The 16,271-nt window shown below is 36.8% G+C and overlaps 1 protein-coding gene across 1 annotated transcript; it reads left to right on the top strand.

Moving 5' to 3' along the window:
- Positions 1–1,070: 1,070 nt before the first annotated feature.
- smpdl3a (sphingomyelin phosphodiesterase acid like 3A) lies at positions 1,071–9,796 on the top strand. The gene is made up of 8 exons (XM_063495483.1): positions 1,071–1,253; positions 1,848–2,061; positions 5,254–5,398; positions 5,862–5,958; positions 6,481–6,644; positions 6,777–6,957; positions 7,200–7,324; positions 8,350–9,796. Exons 1-8 carry the CDS (start codon positions 1,163–1,165, stop codon positions 8,662–8,664), a joined length of 1,332 nt encoding a protein of 443 aa, XP_063351553.1. The 5' UTR covers positions 1,071–1,162; the 3' UTR covers positions 8,665–9,796.
- Positions 9,797–16,271: the final 6,475 nt, after the last annotated feature.

Here is a 16,271-nt window from a genome sequence, read left to right as displayed (position 1 = left end):
GTGGGGTTTTTAATTATTCTAAAAAAACAGCTGTTAGATGACCTTCCATATTATATGTTTGTACATGGCTGCAACATCAAAGAAGACTTGAATCCAACTCAGACCAATTTGTCTTGCCCATTTTTTCTGTGTCTGTTGTTGACTGCGTAGAATACTGGTGTTCGCATACAATGTGCAGATGGGCCCTAAAAATTGGTAGTCATGTGTATGCTTTAGACAACCCTTCGTGGTGGGGACAGTGGGTCCTGGCTTCGGGTAAGGTGATGTTCCAAGGTGTTGTCATTGTGTACCCCAAACCTACTTTTCCCCACCCTGTAGTTGAGTGTGGGGAATAAGAGTCCTTACTGGGCCAGTTGTTGGCTTTTTTCTTCTACAGGTAGTCCTCTATCTCCTGGTCTTATTTATTCTAGTACTGGTGCAGCAGTTTGCGATTCAATGCACTATTTATTTGTACTTGCGCTCCATCCTTCTACTATATACTCTCTCCTATTTTATACCCCCCCCCCCCCCCCCTCCCCAAACACACACACCCTCTTTATTTTATCTTTCATTTTTTTCTCTGCTACCTATAAGCTTTGACATTCTTATATTACACATGTAGTGTATTAATAGACAGCATAATGGAAATCAATAAATGAACAAATAATAGAAAAAGGAAGTCGATACGTGATTAATACTAGTAGAATCTAACTCGTTAAATAAGGCCAAAGCAGCAATATCACATCATAAACTAAGAAAAGTACATTGGAAAATCTAATTAGATGTACTGTTCTCTAGATTCAGGTTACACGAACCATAAAAAAAGAATGAGTCTACATCCTGCAGGGGTTAGACAGGCTATTATAGATAATGCTTTAGCTATTGTTGCAAAGTCAGTTTTATGAGTTTTTGTATAATTAGCCTAAATTTTTTATATTTTATACGCTCTTCATCTTCGTAGTAAATGTACTCACATATCTTTACAGGCACAAATCCTGCAGGAACTTGACTTTCATTTTCATAAGTTCCTTCCCCTGCGTCTTAAAACACGGAAGTCACATGACCATTCAGTCGCTTTGCTTCCTGTTTACTTCGGGATAGGGGCAGGAACCTCATTGACAGCTAGCTTGAAGTGTATATAAGCTATGTGTTTCCCGGTGCCGTCGGTTTTAACGCTCTGAACATGTTGTTGCGTTTGTGTTTTCTGCTGCTGTGTTGCAGCGCGGCTCCGCTTACAGCGGCACCGACTGGAAGACGTTACCTGGCGAGCACAGGTGAGCGAGAGCACCGAAACCTTCACCGTTAGCGACTTTGCACTATTTATATCTTGTGTTACTATCCAGGGACTCAGAAACTTATATCTCCTGAACTATGCAACGCACAGCTTTCTTTTTCTGATAGAATTCATGCAACAAAATAGAAAACATGAAATATAAAGGTGGGAATTTTCTTACCTTTCATTTAGTCACAAGACATGGTGGTTTGAATTTAGGGTGAACATTTGCAGTTAAAGTTATATATTATATATATTTGGTGAAAACTTTACAATTGAAGACTGCTATTAAGTTAATATACAGTATAGATGAGCCTTGTAACTATGACCTCAGATACATTGAGCTCACAAATCAAAATAAAATAGTCACTGACACTGACAGGGAAAGAAATGTTAGTCAGTAATTCTAATATTGAATTGTCTTCTTATATTTTTCTCAATTAAATCAAGTGGTTTAAATTATTTTTTGCATTTTACATTTACATTTTCATTATAAAAATAAAAAAATATAAATACTTTAAAAATCAAACAGATTTTTAATTTGGTTCCATTCTTATTTCTGTTTTTGTCATTCACCATCACTTCATCTGTCCAGGGAGGTTTTGGCACATCACAGACCTCCACCTGGACCCCTCCTACCACCTGACCCCAGACCCCAAGAAGGTTTGTTACTCCTCCAAAGGAGTTCCTGCCACCAATCCCGGCCTGTATGGAGACTTCCTGTGCGACTCACCTTTCCGCCTCATTGAGTCCGCCTTCACTAACATGGCATCGCTCACACAGCCAGAGGACTTCATCATTTGGACTGGGTTGGTACTCTGATGAGGGAGAGAGAGCCTTTATTTTAGCTTTAAAAGGCTTTGCTGTGTTGCCTTCATGCAAATTGTGGGCTAACACAGATTCATTTTTTTCAGACTTGTGATTTACAGGTTATAGAAACCATAGAAGTGGTTTTGGATTGGTTTCACATCCTCATCCTACAGTGCAGCAGCAGTCATGTACTTCTGTGTGAAAGTATGTGATCTGTACTTTTTGGGCTGAAAGATTGAGGAGGTTTGTTAGAAGAAATCTTATACCGTTATATTAGTAATAGTAAAAACAAAGACGTTCGAGGTAGATCACAATTTTATATGGCCCATATTTTCTTTCTCAGATGTTGTAACAGTTCGTGTATATAGTGCCATTACCAATTCAAGATTTCAGTTGATCCCATATCTTGACTCATTTTCAAATAGTTGCAAAACTAAAGACATTTTTAGCTTCAGCTGTTCTTGACACATAAAATTAAGACTGATTATAACATTTTACTACTTAACATTACTGTAAGTTTAGTTCACAGTATCTAAGAGTATGAAGACAACAGTACTCTCTTTATGGAAACTCAGACTCAGTGAAAAATATATTTGATCATATTTATATAGAAATCTTTCTATAATTATAAAATGTGAATTTTAAAGCGTTACTGCGGTCTGTTTATTCATCAAAATCACCCAGTGTATCAACACTGATATATTCAGTTTGCAGCGCGATACTGAGTTTCATGTAATTATACATTTAAAACACTCCGCTTGTGAATAAACTCTTTTAAAGCCACAGCTTTGGAAACCCCAACAAAAAGTGGTGGTGGTGTCATGTTAGAACTACATGTTCTTAGCAGTAAGTTAGTCCTCACCTCTTATATATAGTTAGTAGCTCGAGGTTACAGGAACCATTTCCAGTTTAACCACTAGTTCCATATTGTTCCAGTCAACACAGTCGATTATCAGTCCTGTTCCTCAATCCTGAGATGCTTTTATGACACATTGCAAAACAGTGACAAATTCGTGACAGTAAACTCTTTTTCACAACTCAGCCATGTACAAGCAATTTTTCTGCCAACCTGCTCAGGGCTTTTTCCCTGTCAAGGCTTTCAGACAAGGCTTTCAGCCCAAAGAGTACAGATCACATTCCTTTTAACTAATAGAAATTAGTTAAAAGGAATCAGAACTATTAAATAGGATTGATAATAGTATTGATATCATTAAAATCATATCGGTGTTCATATCAGTTACTTGAACCTGTAGCAAGAATTACCTTGCTACAGGTGTGCGAGGCTAAGTTTGATAAACATTCTGCCGAGATCTGTTTGTCCTTTTTTCTCTAAAGTCACATCATGCTAAGTTGTACACCATCAGAATTAATAGAGATTTTAATGTTTAAGTTTACTTTTTTTAATCTTCTTCAACTTGTCACCAGTACCTGGTAGTGGTTTGGAGAGTTAAAGAGGTGACATCATAATGTTTGTGATTAGTTCAGAATTTCCATTGTCACAAGTTTTTCTGTAAGAAATACACCAACCATAGATGCTTTCATGCGTCTCAGCAAGAAAAGTATAATTTCCTGAGATAATATCTGACTCACATCTCATTAGAAAAACCCACAATTTGTTTTCCTTTTGTGGGTTTTTTTGTGAGCAGCAGATGGGCGTCATCCATCACGTGATCAGAATAGAGTGCTGTGAAAATTGTTTGCCCTCTTCCTGATTTTATTTTTGGCACATTTTGTCACATTAGACAGAAATAACCTGAGTAAACACAAAATGCAGTTTTTAAATGATGATTTCATTAATTAAGGGAAACAAAGATGGCCTAATAACTGGTTATGCCTTTGCTGCAAGAACTGCAGTCAGTCGTTTGTCATAAGTGGCAATAAGCCTTTCACATCACAGGGGAGGAATTTTGGCCCCTCTTTGCAGAATTGTTTTAATTCAGGTGTATTGGAGAGTTTTCGGGTGTGAAAACAGAAACATGGCAATTACTTTTTCATAGATGTTTAATTAAGTTTGATTGTCACTTCAGCTAAAATGCTGAATCTTACAATTTTATTTTCTCATGAATAAATAAATAAGTGCAATTATTTCAGAGTGCCTACTACATTTAATAGTGCTGAATAAAATCATGCAATCCCAGTCAAGCACTGAAGCTCCAGGTCTGAGAGATGAGCAGACGTTATCTACTCACTGTGAAAAGTAGCATTAAAGGGAGCTCTGCTTGCTTTATAAGAGGTTAAAATAACTAGAGTGAACCAATGTTCACTACACTGCGATAGTGACACAGGATAAGTGTGCGTAGTTGTAAGCGTCAGTCTCAGCAGAATTGCACCCATGCGCCTTTTTAATAATCTGCAGCTAATCAGCTAAGCCAGGAATTCATAGGCTTATTAAACATGCTTAAGAGAACGGCTTGGCACTTAAAACTTTAAAAAGACTCCCTGGGGTGGAGGATTAAGTTACTGTGCAAGCAGATTTGTGCTTTATGCTGTTGTTATTGGGCTTTGCAGCACAAGTTTGCCATTTCACCTAATGGGGAAATCCATTGTACAGAGGAATTTACAACATGTTTGCAATGTTGTACAAGCCAAGCATGTTTGGAACAAATTACAATGTTACGTAGAGGGAATTTAGTCCTGTTAGGAAGTCGGTGGGTTTTCCAGATTTCTGCTGAAGAAATGATGACTGAGCTGCTCCCAGTGACTTTAACTCACTGCAGTTACTGTTCTCACATTTTAATCTTCATTACTGAAGCATTTTATTGTAATAAGCCAAAACAAGACAAGCCATGTTGTTTTTTAATAGCAGACAAATACTGAATTGTTTTCTCCACTTTACTTTTACTTTACTTTTTTGAGGGGTTCTAATATCGTTTTGTCACTGCTGTCAGGAAAACTACACGATTAGAAATAGATAACCTCAGTAGACAGTAGATTAAGGCCAAATCAGTAGTAAATCAATGATCTGATGCCATTTTTAAATATTCTGCTATCATGACTGATCATTCAGTTGCTCTGTATTTTTTTTAAGTAGCATTTTTAATAGTTAAAAAAGCAAAAGTTGATCACCATTCATTCAGATAATTTAAGCAAACAAATGTTGGGATCACCATGTGTCTAGAGGTCTTATTTTACTTTGTCTGCATTTCACTGCAAATAAAGTGAAATAACTGGATTTTATTTTCCCCTTTCAGTGACAGCCCACCTCACGTCCCTCTAGATGAGCTCTCTACAGACATAGTCATCCAGGTCATCAGTAACATGACCCAGACCATCAGACAGCACTTCCCTAACCTGACAGTCTACCCTGCAGTTGGAAATCATGACTACTGGCCTCAGGTGACTTTATACAAGTAGACAGCAAGCAGTATCTCAAGCTTTACTCGGAGAGCAGTGATGATTTTTGCTCCACTAATGTTTGCCTGATGCATCAAGTTCTGGGATAAAATGAAAGTATAACTTAAAAATGAGTTGCTGTATGAAGCATTTTAGTTTATGCTCCCATTTTTTTGCAGAAGTAAATGAGGGAAGTTTTCTTATACAAACTATGAGCATGCTTTAACTCATTTATGTGGTTGGGTATCATCCATCAGTATTTTCAGTTTTCAAGGGTTTATTTTACAATAAGGCTCCATTTAATTTAACAGAAACACTGTGGCACAAGAATTACATGCATATAGCCTCAGTAATAACAGTCATGATACCAGTTGACATATATGTGAGATGTCAGGTGGCATGTCACATTTTTAATAACCTACTTTTGGGATAACAATGCATATTTTTTGCTCATCATTGTTCTTAGGACCAGATGCCAACCTCCACTAATGCCATCTACAAAGCTGCTGCCCAGTTCTGGAAACTCTGGCTGCATGACGATGCTCTGCTAACACTCTCACAAGGTACATCAGTCACCACATGTCAGACCAACAGATTCAAAACTTTTCTCTGCATATTAAAGCTTCAGCTCTTACTGCTGTGCATTTAATGTAGCCTGACTTCTAAATGGGTAGGTACAGGGTATATACCAGCCCAAACTTCTGAGAACTGTAAAGTTCCCACATGAAGAAATGAGGAAGTTAGAAAACCACTGACCTTTGGCATGTGCTGATGAATACCCTTTGATGCAGCAAGTGTTGCAATTCAGGAAGTTAATGTAAAGTGCAACACGGTGCATACATATGTAAAGGTTTGATGATGAATCAGTCAAGCTTTTTGGATTAATTGCTCAGAAAATGTGAATGTAGTGGACTTCTCTCAAGCAAACCTTTGTTTGATTTGTGAAACAATCTGTGCAGTGAGCATGTGCAGTTGATTCTGTAAAATTGGAATAAAGCCATGCATGAAGCATGTCATTCAAAATCTCAGTGTGTGGCATGACGTTAGGTGTAGCCTTCATTTTGTTCCTTGTTCTGTTTTTGCAGGTGGTTTCTATTCACAGCTTGCTAAGCCTGGTTTGCGGGTTGTTAGTCTTAATACGATCCTTTACTATGGTCCCAATAATGTCACACAGAACATGACAGACCCTGCAGGGCAGTTTGAGTGGCTGGAAAAAACTCTGGAGAAAGCTGCTGAGAATCGCGAAAAGGTTTACAAGTTTCTACTGCAAACATTTGTTTTGTCATATTAATCACCGTAGTGATCACCATATTGATCTATATGAAAGATGCCGGATGGTTAAATATGTCTGTGGTTGAATATGCCTTACTTTTCTCTGTAGGTGTACATCATAGGCCATGTGCCAGTCGGGTTCCTGCCCTTTGCCAGAAACATCACAGCTATAAGAGAGAACTACAACGAGAGGCTGGTCACCATCTTTAGGAAGTACAGTCATGTGATTGCGGGACATTTCTACGGACACACTCACAGAGACAGCACCATGGTGCTGCTGGACAAACAAGGTGTGAGAAAATATCAATCAGTATCTTTAATAATGGAGTTTAATATATTTCTTAAAAATGCAATATCACCTTTTCTTTTTTAAGCACTTGTCATTTTTAAAAATGAATCGCAAACCAATTGTGTGCAAGCAAACTTCCTCTCTAGATAAAACGTGAAAAAACAGACAATCTGCTGACTTCCTTAAGGAAAGGAATCACCTAAATTTTCTTGTTTTGTTTTTCTTTTTTATCGTTTTCTGTAGGTCAACCTGTGAATTCTCTATTTGTGTCACCGGCTGTTACACCGATCAAAAATCTTGTGGAGCTCTACTCCAATAACCCATCTTTCCGCATGTACTTGTACAACAACAAGGATTACACTATGCTGGTAAGGAACTCTGGTCCTACTATCTGCCCATAACTCAATATCTTATTATTGTTCAGATTTAGCAAATGCCTCGGTTTTTAAAATGGTTTAAATATAAAACAAGAGCAAAGACTTATGCAGACATCTTTATGTGATAAAAGATAGTTGTGCACATTATTACAAAATCTTGGCAGTTAGTCACCCATGAAAGTGTGGTTTAGTGATGTTTAGTAATGATGGATGTGGTAAAACTTATAGATGGGTTGGGCCACCATCAGTTTAACTGCCAGAAATGCTGCTGATATATATTCAATACATATACATTATTTGCAGACCAACCAAGGTTCATCTTGGACCTTAGATTTTTTTTATTGGAGTTCTAGTCATTAAATAAATGTGCAAAGACGTTTGGAGGTTTTAAAACAGAGAACAGGAAAAGGCCCTCAGCAGTCAGATAAAACACATTATTCTGTCACTGCATATTGTAGAAATAACATTTTCCATTCATAGAATTAAAAAAGTCATCGTGTAAACCATAAAAGGCAAAAAACAAAAATGTCCATCTGATATTCTGGAAACCATCAACTGAACATCAAAAGGCAGTGGTAAAAATCGTGAAATCATTTGTTACATGTAGCAATACATCTCTTAAACTAACAGATTGGCTGTGACAGGTTGGACAGGTCAGTGGTACAGTTGGTAAAAGGACTTGCTATTTTGGGGACCAGTGAAATCCCGGGGAGTTTCACAATCAAAGCATAAAAACTTAAAAGGAAAGAGTGTAGGAATACAAAAGAAAGATGAAAACTGTTCAAGCTGGAAAGCAGATGACAAATTTAGGTCAAACTAAAAAAGTCCCGCGCTCCAACACCTACTCTAACTTTTATCTCATTGCTCAAAGACAGAAGCCGAAGTCCTTCTTAATGATTTATCACGGTGTCAATCAGCACACAAAAAACTGTTTGTGGCATTCAAAAAGACTCAAAGACTTTCTTCTTTCTTCTCTTTCGCTCCCTTTTTTGGTGCCTTTCTCTTTCTCTCTGAAGGATATCTGGCAGTACTATTTGAATCTGACGGAAGCCAATGAGAAACAAAGATCAGACTGGACGCTTGAATATATCATGACTGAGGCTTTTGGACTGACTGACCTGCAGCCGCAAAGTTTACTCCAGCTGGGCCTGAGTTTTATGCTGCCGCAGACAAAAAGCTTTGATAAGTATTTTAACCACTTCATGGTCAGCTACAACGACAGCATCATCTGTGATGGAATATGTAAGGTCAGCCAGGTGTGTTCTGTGCTCTTTCTGGACCAGCTATCCTACTCCAGATGTGTAAAGGGAGATGAGCGGACATCCACGTGAAGGGTCTTTGAGTGATTTTTCTCAGGAGCCAATAAGACTTCAGTGTTTTTTTTTAAATATAATATGTCTGAAATCATAAAAAGGGAAATTCAGTGCACTGATTAAAGTCATAGTATAGCATATTTTAAATGATTTATCAATATTGAATTTTGATAATAATTTTCTGAAGTATTATATTTTGCAAACTAGGTGGATGAAGTCAGAAAAAGTGAAGCACCATATAATGCCTATGCTGCTTAACATATATTTATATATTTCCCTAAAGAAATGCAGGGACAACTTTTTTTAGGGATATTTTTTTCACCTATTGAATTGCATAAATCTGCAAACATATGCAGATGGGGTCAGGACCAAAAGGTGATATTAGATAAATGACTGACAATACAGAAAATACAGTCATTTATACATAATGATGATACTGAATTGCTGGTGTCTCATGTCTGTAGTCTCTAAGAACAAAAAAGAACCTCAAACTCGTCTGTGTGTTTATTCTGAGAGGGTGGAGGACATTAATTGTAGCTCCTAGCTCCATCATGCAAGTTTATTCCATGTAGTCCTCCTTGCACTAATCGATTACAGCCAAACTTTGGATTAAATGCTACCAAATGTCACCCATCACTTGAGTTTATTGTGTTGATTAATCATGCATACTTGAAATATTTCAGAGGAAAATTTAAATGAAATCCTTTAGATTTAAAGAAGGACAGCTCTGCTGTAAATGAGGAAAAAGATTCAGCTGTAGTCTTATGGAAATGTAAATCCAGCTTTTGTTGGCTTACGTTTATATTCTTCTATTAGCTACAACTGATTAGTCAAATCTGGTTTTGATGTATATGATAGTGTACCAGGTCACCAAAAATCATACTTTAATTGCATAAACTATACAAATTGCTCCATACAGGAACATTAAAGACATTCAGTTTAGTCACAACTTTCATTAATAAAATCACAAGATTAACATAAGATTTAAAAGTTTGAAAATGATGTTTTTTGGTTTTTTTTAATATATTTTGTTAAACTTTTTGATTGTCTGACAAATTCTGACTATACAAGACTTAACCTGTCACATTATCCATTCCTTAATGTTGCATAAACCAGGAGTTTATTCTTCTATTGAAACGCATGCTTTAAATTTAATTATTTTTCTATTAAATAAAACTCTTTATTCAAAAGTTCCATTGACTCTATTGTCCTTGTTTTCACAGGCAGGTTAATAGAGTACTAGCTGTTGCAGTTAATTAAATAAAAAAGAAGCTGAGCTGCAACTTTTAAGAGTGGCTAACTTGAAAGTGACACTTAAACTTGTGCTGGCTAGTTCATCTCTGCAGGAGGGGCGCAGGAACGACGACTAAGCCCGGATGACCTTCATACTCCCTCCCACCATTAGCCCATGATTTTATTCTTCTCTTGTTCAAACTTTCCAGAAACTCCTCGTTTCTCAGCCTCCACTTCAAGCATTTGCCCCTCTCTTCTTCTCACCACCCTCCCAACTCTTTTGTCCCTTTTCCTCCCTCCTCCAATGTTGATTACACCTCTCCTAAAGATTCACAGCACTTTTTTTTTCAATCTGGGTTTTTCCTGGCTCAGATTGAGCCTTTAAGACTAGACTACAATCAGTCTGTATACAATAAAAACAATGAGTCTGTGTTACCTTATTTCACAGTAACATTTTTGAACTCCTGAGTAACTTTTTTAAGCTCCTCATAATTTCTCTTATATTCTGTCCAGAGTTTAGATAATATTCCCTGGCAGTAAATGTGTACTCTGTGTTATTGTTAAACCTTTCCCCCTCGTGTGCCTCTTTGCCATTATTATTCCTGACCAACCCCTGCCTCCCCCCACTCAGTGCCTGACAGGACGTAACCGTGGAGACAGAGTTGGTGGAGAGCATGGCGATGGAGAGGACTCCATTGCCACGGTAACATGAGTACAGCCAACAAAAGTGACTAAATTCACCATTTCAGTCACTTTTGTTGGCAGTTATTTAACTACTGAACTGCCAGGCTGATGAAGTCTGCATCCCTGTCTGAACTTAAGGCAAGTAAAGGCAAGTTAAAATAGGAGATGATCTCTGAAGGGTTCAGTCAGTGGAATGAATTTCAATGAATTGGTGCAATGTCACAAAATATATTCTTCTAAATTGCATTATTTATGTGTTGTACTTACCAAATTACATAATGTGTAAATTGCCAAACAATAAATAAATAAGATTCCCTCCACAGGGTATCAAAAATGATCCCTAAGAGGAAAAAGAGAAATAGGAGACACCGTTACACAACCAAGCATGGAGCCAAGTACATCAGTCTGTAGTCTGAGTCTCATAGCTTTGATTATATTACCCATAAGAGCCAAATTACTAGTTTGTGAAGGGAGTACTGCACACTGCAATATGAAAGCTGTGTTTTCTTTTTTTATGGCAACTTCTGTCATTGGAATAACTTTTATTTTTCCCAAACAAAAATACTGCACAGCAGGAATGAGTCCCAAAATAATAATAACAATACTAAACATTAAAACCAAAAAATGAGTTGGTATTTCACAGCAGGCTGAATGATGTCAAAGTAAACGTTTTTTTCACGTTTTTTTTTTTTTTTTTTTTTTTTTGTTAGATGCCTAAAATAAGGCCTGATTTCACATTTTGCTCTGCATCTTTAAGTAAAGATCATGTTCTCATCTGCTCTATAGATGGTATTTCCTAAAAGATGAGGCTACAGAAGTTGTTTGGTGTGGCCATGCTCAACACAGGCAATAAGTGATGGTGATGTTAACGTCATTTAAGCATGGTGTAAATTGTATTCGCTTTTTATGAATGTTTTACTTCTGCTGTTTCAGGTTACACTTAAGAAATAATAAAAAAGTGATGTCAGTTATTGTGTTGAATGAAATGTGTAAGTGTCTTATACTTTCATGAAAAACAGAACTAAGTCGGTTTTTTAAAGAAATTTTAAGATAAGATAACCTTTATTAGTCCCACACTAATAAAGGTTTGAGATTGGAAGCACAAAAAATGAGAAAAATAATGCTGATTAGGCTGTTTAAGGTAATCATGTAGCCATATTAATGCTTTAATTAGTAGAATTGTTGTAGCCACACTAACTTGCATTAGCCACTGGAGCAAAGGAATGAGGGCTGCTGAAAACTTTTGTTCTCCTTTGTAGGTTATTTCTAATTTCTGATTATGTTAATTATTAAACAAAATACTGATTTGATTCATTTCACTTTAAATAAAATCAAATACATAGGTATATATTTAAAGAATGACATTTCTAAATATTTTTCAAAGTTACACACACCTAAGCATTGCATGTGTTTTACTATCTGGCTATGAAATAACACAAACACATATGTAAGATGAAGGTTTTTTTGTGGCAAAATCACAATTATCAAAAAAACAAACAAACAAACATTTGTCTTTATAAGCATGCATCTTCCAAATAGATATTGTGAAAGCAAAACTAATGAGGCTACAGAGTGAAAGAGGGATTCAATAGCTGAAAACACTCAGTGGTGCAACTAAGCTGGTTGGCTGGTTGGTGGACTGTCTGTCTTCTTAAATGACTGTCTGTTTGGCTAGCTGTCCCTTTGGCTGACTGACCCACATGTTCAGGTTTGCATACATTTCTGCTTTAGTTCCAGTTGGCTGGCTGGTGGAGGCCCACAATCAGTTAATCTGAGGATTACTGTCAGGACAGTACAGCCATCCAACTGCCCTTTCCTGGGGAGCTGGAATCTCTCTGGGTTTATGTGTGTATGGTTCAGATCACCATTACCCTTCAGGTTTCCAAATCACTTAATCCCTTTTAACATGTTTGGGTTTTAAATGCTGTCTTTCTCTTTAAAACCAGAGATCCCCCATTTGATATTAATGGTTGCAGATTTAGTTTTGTTGCGTTATACGTGTTGCAGATTACTCTGGTGGTTGGTGATTTTGCTGTAGGAGAGTAAATCAGCACAATAGATCTAAGCAACATTTTCCAGCCCTGGTTTTGACCTTGCTGCCTTAGTGCTTTGAGATTTGAGCATCCTTTTAGCTCAAGTCCAAGGTCAGAGGTGGACCGAGACCTCAGGCTACCTCCTCCTTTCTTGTCTTTAATCCTTTTTGGTAAACCAGCTGTCTGGACTAAAAGTGATTAGTCCTGTTGAGATGCAGTTCTACTTAGTAAGTCTGTCAACAACTATTATGCCGTATTATCAGCCACTCCAACAATTCTTCCATATCAAGTGAAGCTGCTGAAACAATAATTTTGCATTACTTTATTATTATAAATGCTATATTCTTGTACTTAAAACTAAATACTCTGCACACATTGGCCTCATCATTGTGAGTGTATTTTGACTGATTGATGCTGATGTAGCACTGATCTTATTAACAGTAAGACTAAGAAAAGTCTCAATCTGTTCTCTTTAAAGGTTTGGGTAAGTAATGAAACCTCTCTCCTTATTTGTTTCTGTGAACTATGAAAACTTCTTTTGTTCTTTTGAAACATCAAAAGGTAAAATAGGAAGACATCATTTTATGTGTGCTCAACTGCATAAAAAAGTTTTATATTTACTGTAAAACTTCAGATTAAATGCTACTTTAACTATACATTTTCCACCAAAAAAGCCACAGTTGAAAGTGTGCTAAACACAATGCTTCTTTCATAGTTCTGGTCCCCTGTGTGATATTCTCTCACACCCAAATCTCACACAGTCGATAATGGCCAGAGAGAGACAGAGACAAAGGAATGGGGGGTCTTAGTCTCATGCTTCAGTAGTAATTTGTCAGCGGGCATGAATGGGCTCTTTCATCAGTGATGGAGATAGCAACAAGCAATCCAAGGGTAGTGTATGTATGTACGTGCATGTGTGGTGCACATGCGTGTACGCTAGTGGGGGTCCAGTCTCAGATTGGAGTTTGCGCTACACTTCTTGTAGTCAGATCCTTTGTATGGGACCACCATAGGGTGTTCCCCCAGCAGCCAATCGGGCTCCACAGAACACATTACTTCACTCTGATGGCAGCCGAGCCAAGTTGGGCCAGAATCCACCCAAATAAAGGCTAATTTAAAGAGAGCATGAAAAAAGACCTGGAGAAGAAAAGGACTAAACTGGAAATAGAAATATGACTTTTGAACACTGAATTTTTTTAATGAATACATTTCTTTCTGACTTTGATTATACTTGCCTGTGATGTTGAGTTATTGGTTTGGTTTGGTTGTCTGTGTGTTTGTTACCTGATTAACTCAAAACATTCTGAACAGATTTGCACGAAAATTCAAGTTGTGATTTTGTCCAGTTTATAAAGGATTATCATTTGTAGGTAATCTGTATCTGGTTTCAGAAATTTTTGAGTGTTTCTTTCCCAGTTTGAGACGAGTTTAAACAAATAAAAAATAAAATAAAAGGATATTTTGCATCACCAAAAATATCAAATGAATACAAATGCAGAAATGCCTCTAGACCCAGTATTTTTTATTTAGCATTTCAAAGCACAGTCTGTGAGTATAAAGCAGACAAAGTCCAGGAAGTGAACAGCGTTAGAAACAAACACATTAGTTTAGTGATGCATCAAAGAAACATGCAAAATTAGTTTAATGATAATCCTTTAATGGCAACTGGAAAAGGCTCATCCATGTATCTCAGATTTCCGTATATCCTTTTTCTACATATATTCAGCAACATGAATAACATTTTCCATTGGGTTGCTTTATGTGTTGCAAACCTTTATTAAATGTTTGACCACTGTGTACCTACTGAGATTCAGTAACAATTCAACTTTGATGATATTCCTATGCTGATTTGGGCGATGGCGAATTAGATTTTCCCCTAAATGTCAGTGTATTCATGTGAGATAGTTTGATGTAAAACAAAAAGTTTTACTTTATTACTAAAAAGAAGCAGAGACTATAAGACTTTCACTGCATAACAGCAGCTACGCCAGTTAACAAAGAAGCCTTTCTCAAACTTCGGCGCCGCTGTATTGTAAACCTGGCTGTGTTTCTGTATGTATGTGTGTGTGGATGTGCGTGTACACAGCGTGCGCACTTTCAGTATGAATGAGCTGGAAGGAGGTCAGCTATTGACAACTGCATGGCTGAGACTACACTTCCAATTAAAATTTCACCTAGTAACCAGAGTTGTACATTTCCCACTAGAGTAGAGCTATTGTACAAGAAAACAAAGCTCTCACTATTGTGCTGGTGATGAATTTATGAATGGCAACAAAGGATCGTGGCCACTGGAAATAAAAGAGTGTCATTATAACAGTGTTATGAAATTTGTCACTGCATGTGTTACAGGCTGTAAGAAGTTGTAGAAGTTTAAAAGTGACCAATAAAAGTCTGTCAGAATGAAGCAGCGGGAAAAAAAAAACACTTTAATATTTATTTCCCACTTTTTTTTGACAAATCAAGAAGCAATGGTGACACTTAATTCTGCTTCAACTTATATTGATTATAAAATTTTATTTTTCTTCTATTATTTCATTCTTTATCTGCACTCTATCATACTCTGGAGCTTGAAGTCATATAACCCAATCTTCAGGTCTGATAACCACCTCTTATTACCTGATGATACCTGATTTTTTTAGCTTTTGTTTAATATGCCTCAAATCATAAACAATAACCAGTGGATAGAAAGGGAAGTTCACACAGAAGCCCTCCGGTGCAAAATGGAGATAATACTTTCCCAACAGAAGCTAAGTCAACAGATATGCTCATGTGTTCCCGAACTAGGGACGAAGTAACTCTGACTATACCAGAGTATAGCATTAAACCAGGATTAGCGGGTGATTTAACATGCCATACTGAATGAAAGTGGACCGATGTATAGCATGGTCAAGTAATAACATTTGCCTCTTTAATGTTCATATTTTCCATTTTTTATTGTTCTACTGACCCGTTCCATCTTTTTGTATATGCGTAAAAACATGGTGATCAAACACATTAGCTAAATTGACGGTTGTAGCTTATGCCTATAAAAATATCTATGAACATATAAAATCAAAATGCTTCAGCCTAACAGGGAATCAATTTAAGCTGGGCAGGGCACTGAGCTTGCACCAGACTGGCAGAAACATTACTGTAGGTGTACCTGTATAATTTAAAGAGCATTGTCCAATAATTCTGAATTTTTTACTCCTTGAACATTGGTATCTATCTCTGCCCTGAAATTCCTGAATAGTTCAAGCTCCAGACCAAAGCAACTCAGACAATGAATGTTTTCATTGGATCACCTGAATCTTGTCTTTACAACAACATGTGGTATTAGTGTCATAGTGCAATTATTTTATACTTAGAAAAATCACACCACACAATGGCAGGTTATTAAAGTCAGAAATGGTTACTCTGTCTCAAAGATGTAAAACAAACATGAACTTTAGAACCACTTATTGTTAAAGATAGACCATAAAAAGCTCATCACACATGTCACAAAATGGCAGCTAAACTTGGCAACTTAAAAAAAAAAAAAAGACTCTTCATAATAGTTTGAACTGTTTGATCTGATGTGTGAGACTCATATTCTTTTACATAATGCATTCATAAGGCAGCTATATATATTTATATATATTTTCATACTACAATCCAGCAGAAAGCTACAGCATGGTGAATGAGTACAAATCAAAA

Source organism: Pelmatolapia mariae, linkage group LG15, assembly GCF_036321145.2.
Source record: "Pelmatolapia mariae isolate MD_Pm_ZW linkage group LG15, Pm_UMD_F_2, whole genome shotgun sequence".
Classification (NCBI taxonomy): domain Eukaryota; kingdom Metazoa; phylum Chordata; class Actinopteri; order Cichliformes; family Cichlidae; genus Pelmatolapia; species Pelmatolapia mariae.
The sequence above is the reverse complement of the archived record's forward strand: the minus strand, read 5'-3'. Positions and strand labels throughout refer to the sequence as shown.

Excerpts from the sequence above, each read along its gene's own strand:
- smpdl3a (XM_063495483.1), top strand. The coding sequence starts at position 1,163 with ATGTTGTTGCGTTTGTGTTTTCTGCTGCTGTGTTGCAGCGCGGCTCCG. Across the intron at positions 1,254-1,847 it reads ACGTTACCTGGCGAGCACAG|GGAGGTTTTGGCACATCACA; the intron begins GTGAGCGAGAGC and ends TCATCTGTCCAG. Across the intron at positions 7,325-8,349 it reads ACAAGGATTACACTATGCTG|GATATCTGGCAGTACTATTT; the intron begins GTAAGGAACTCT and ends TTCTCTCTGAAG.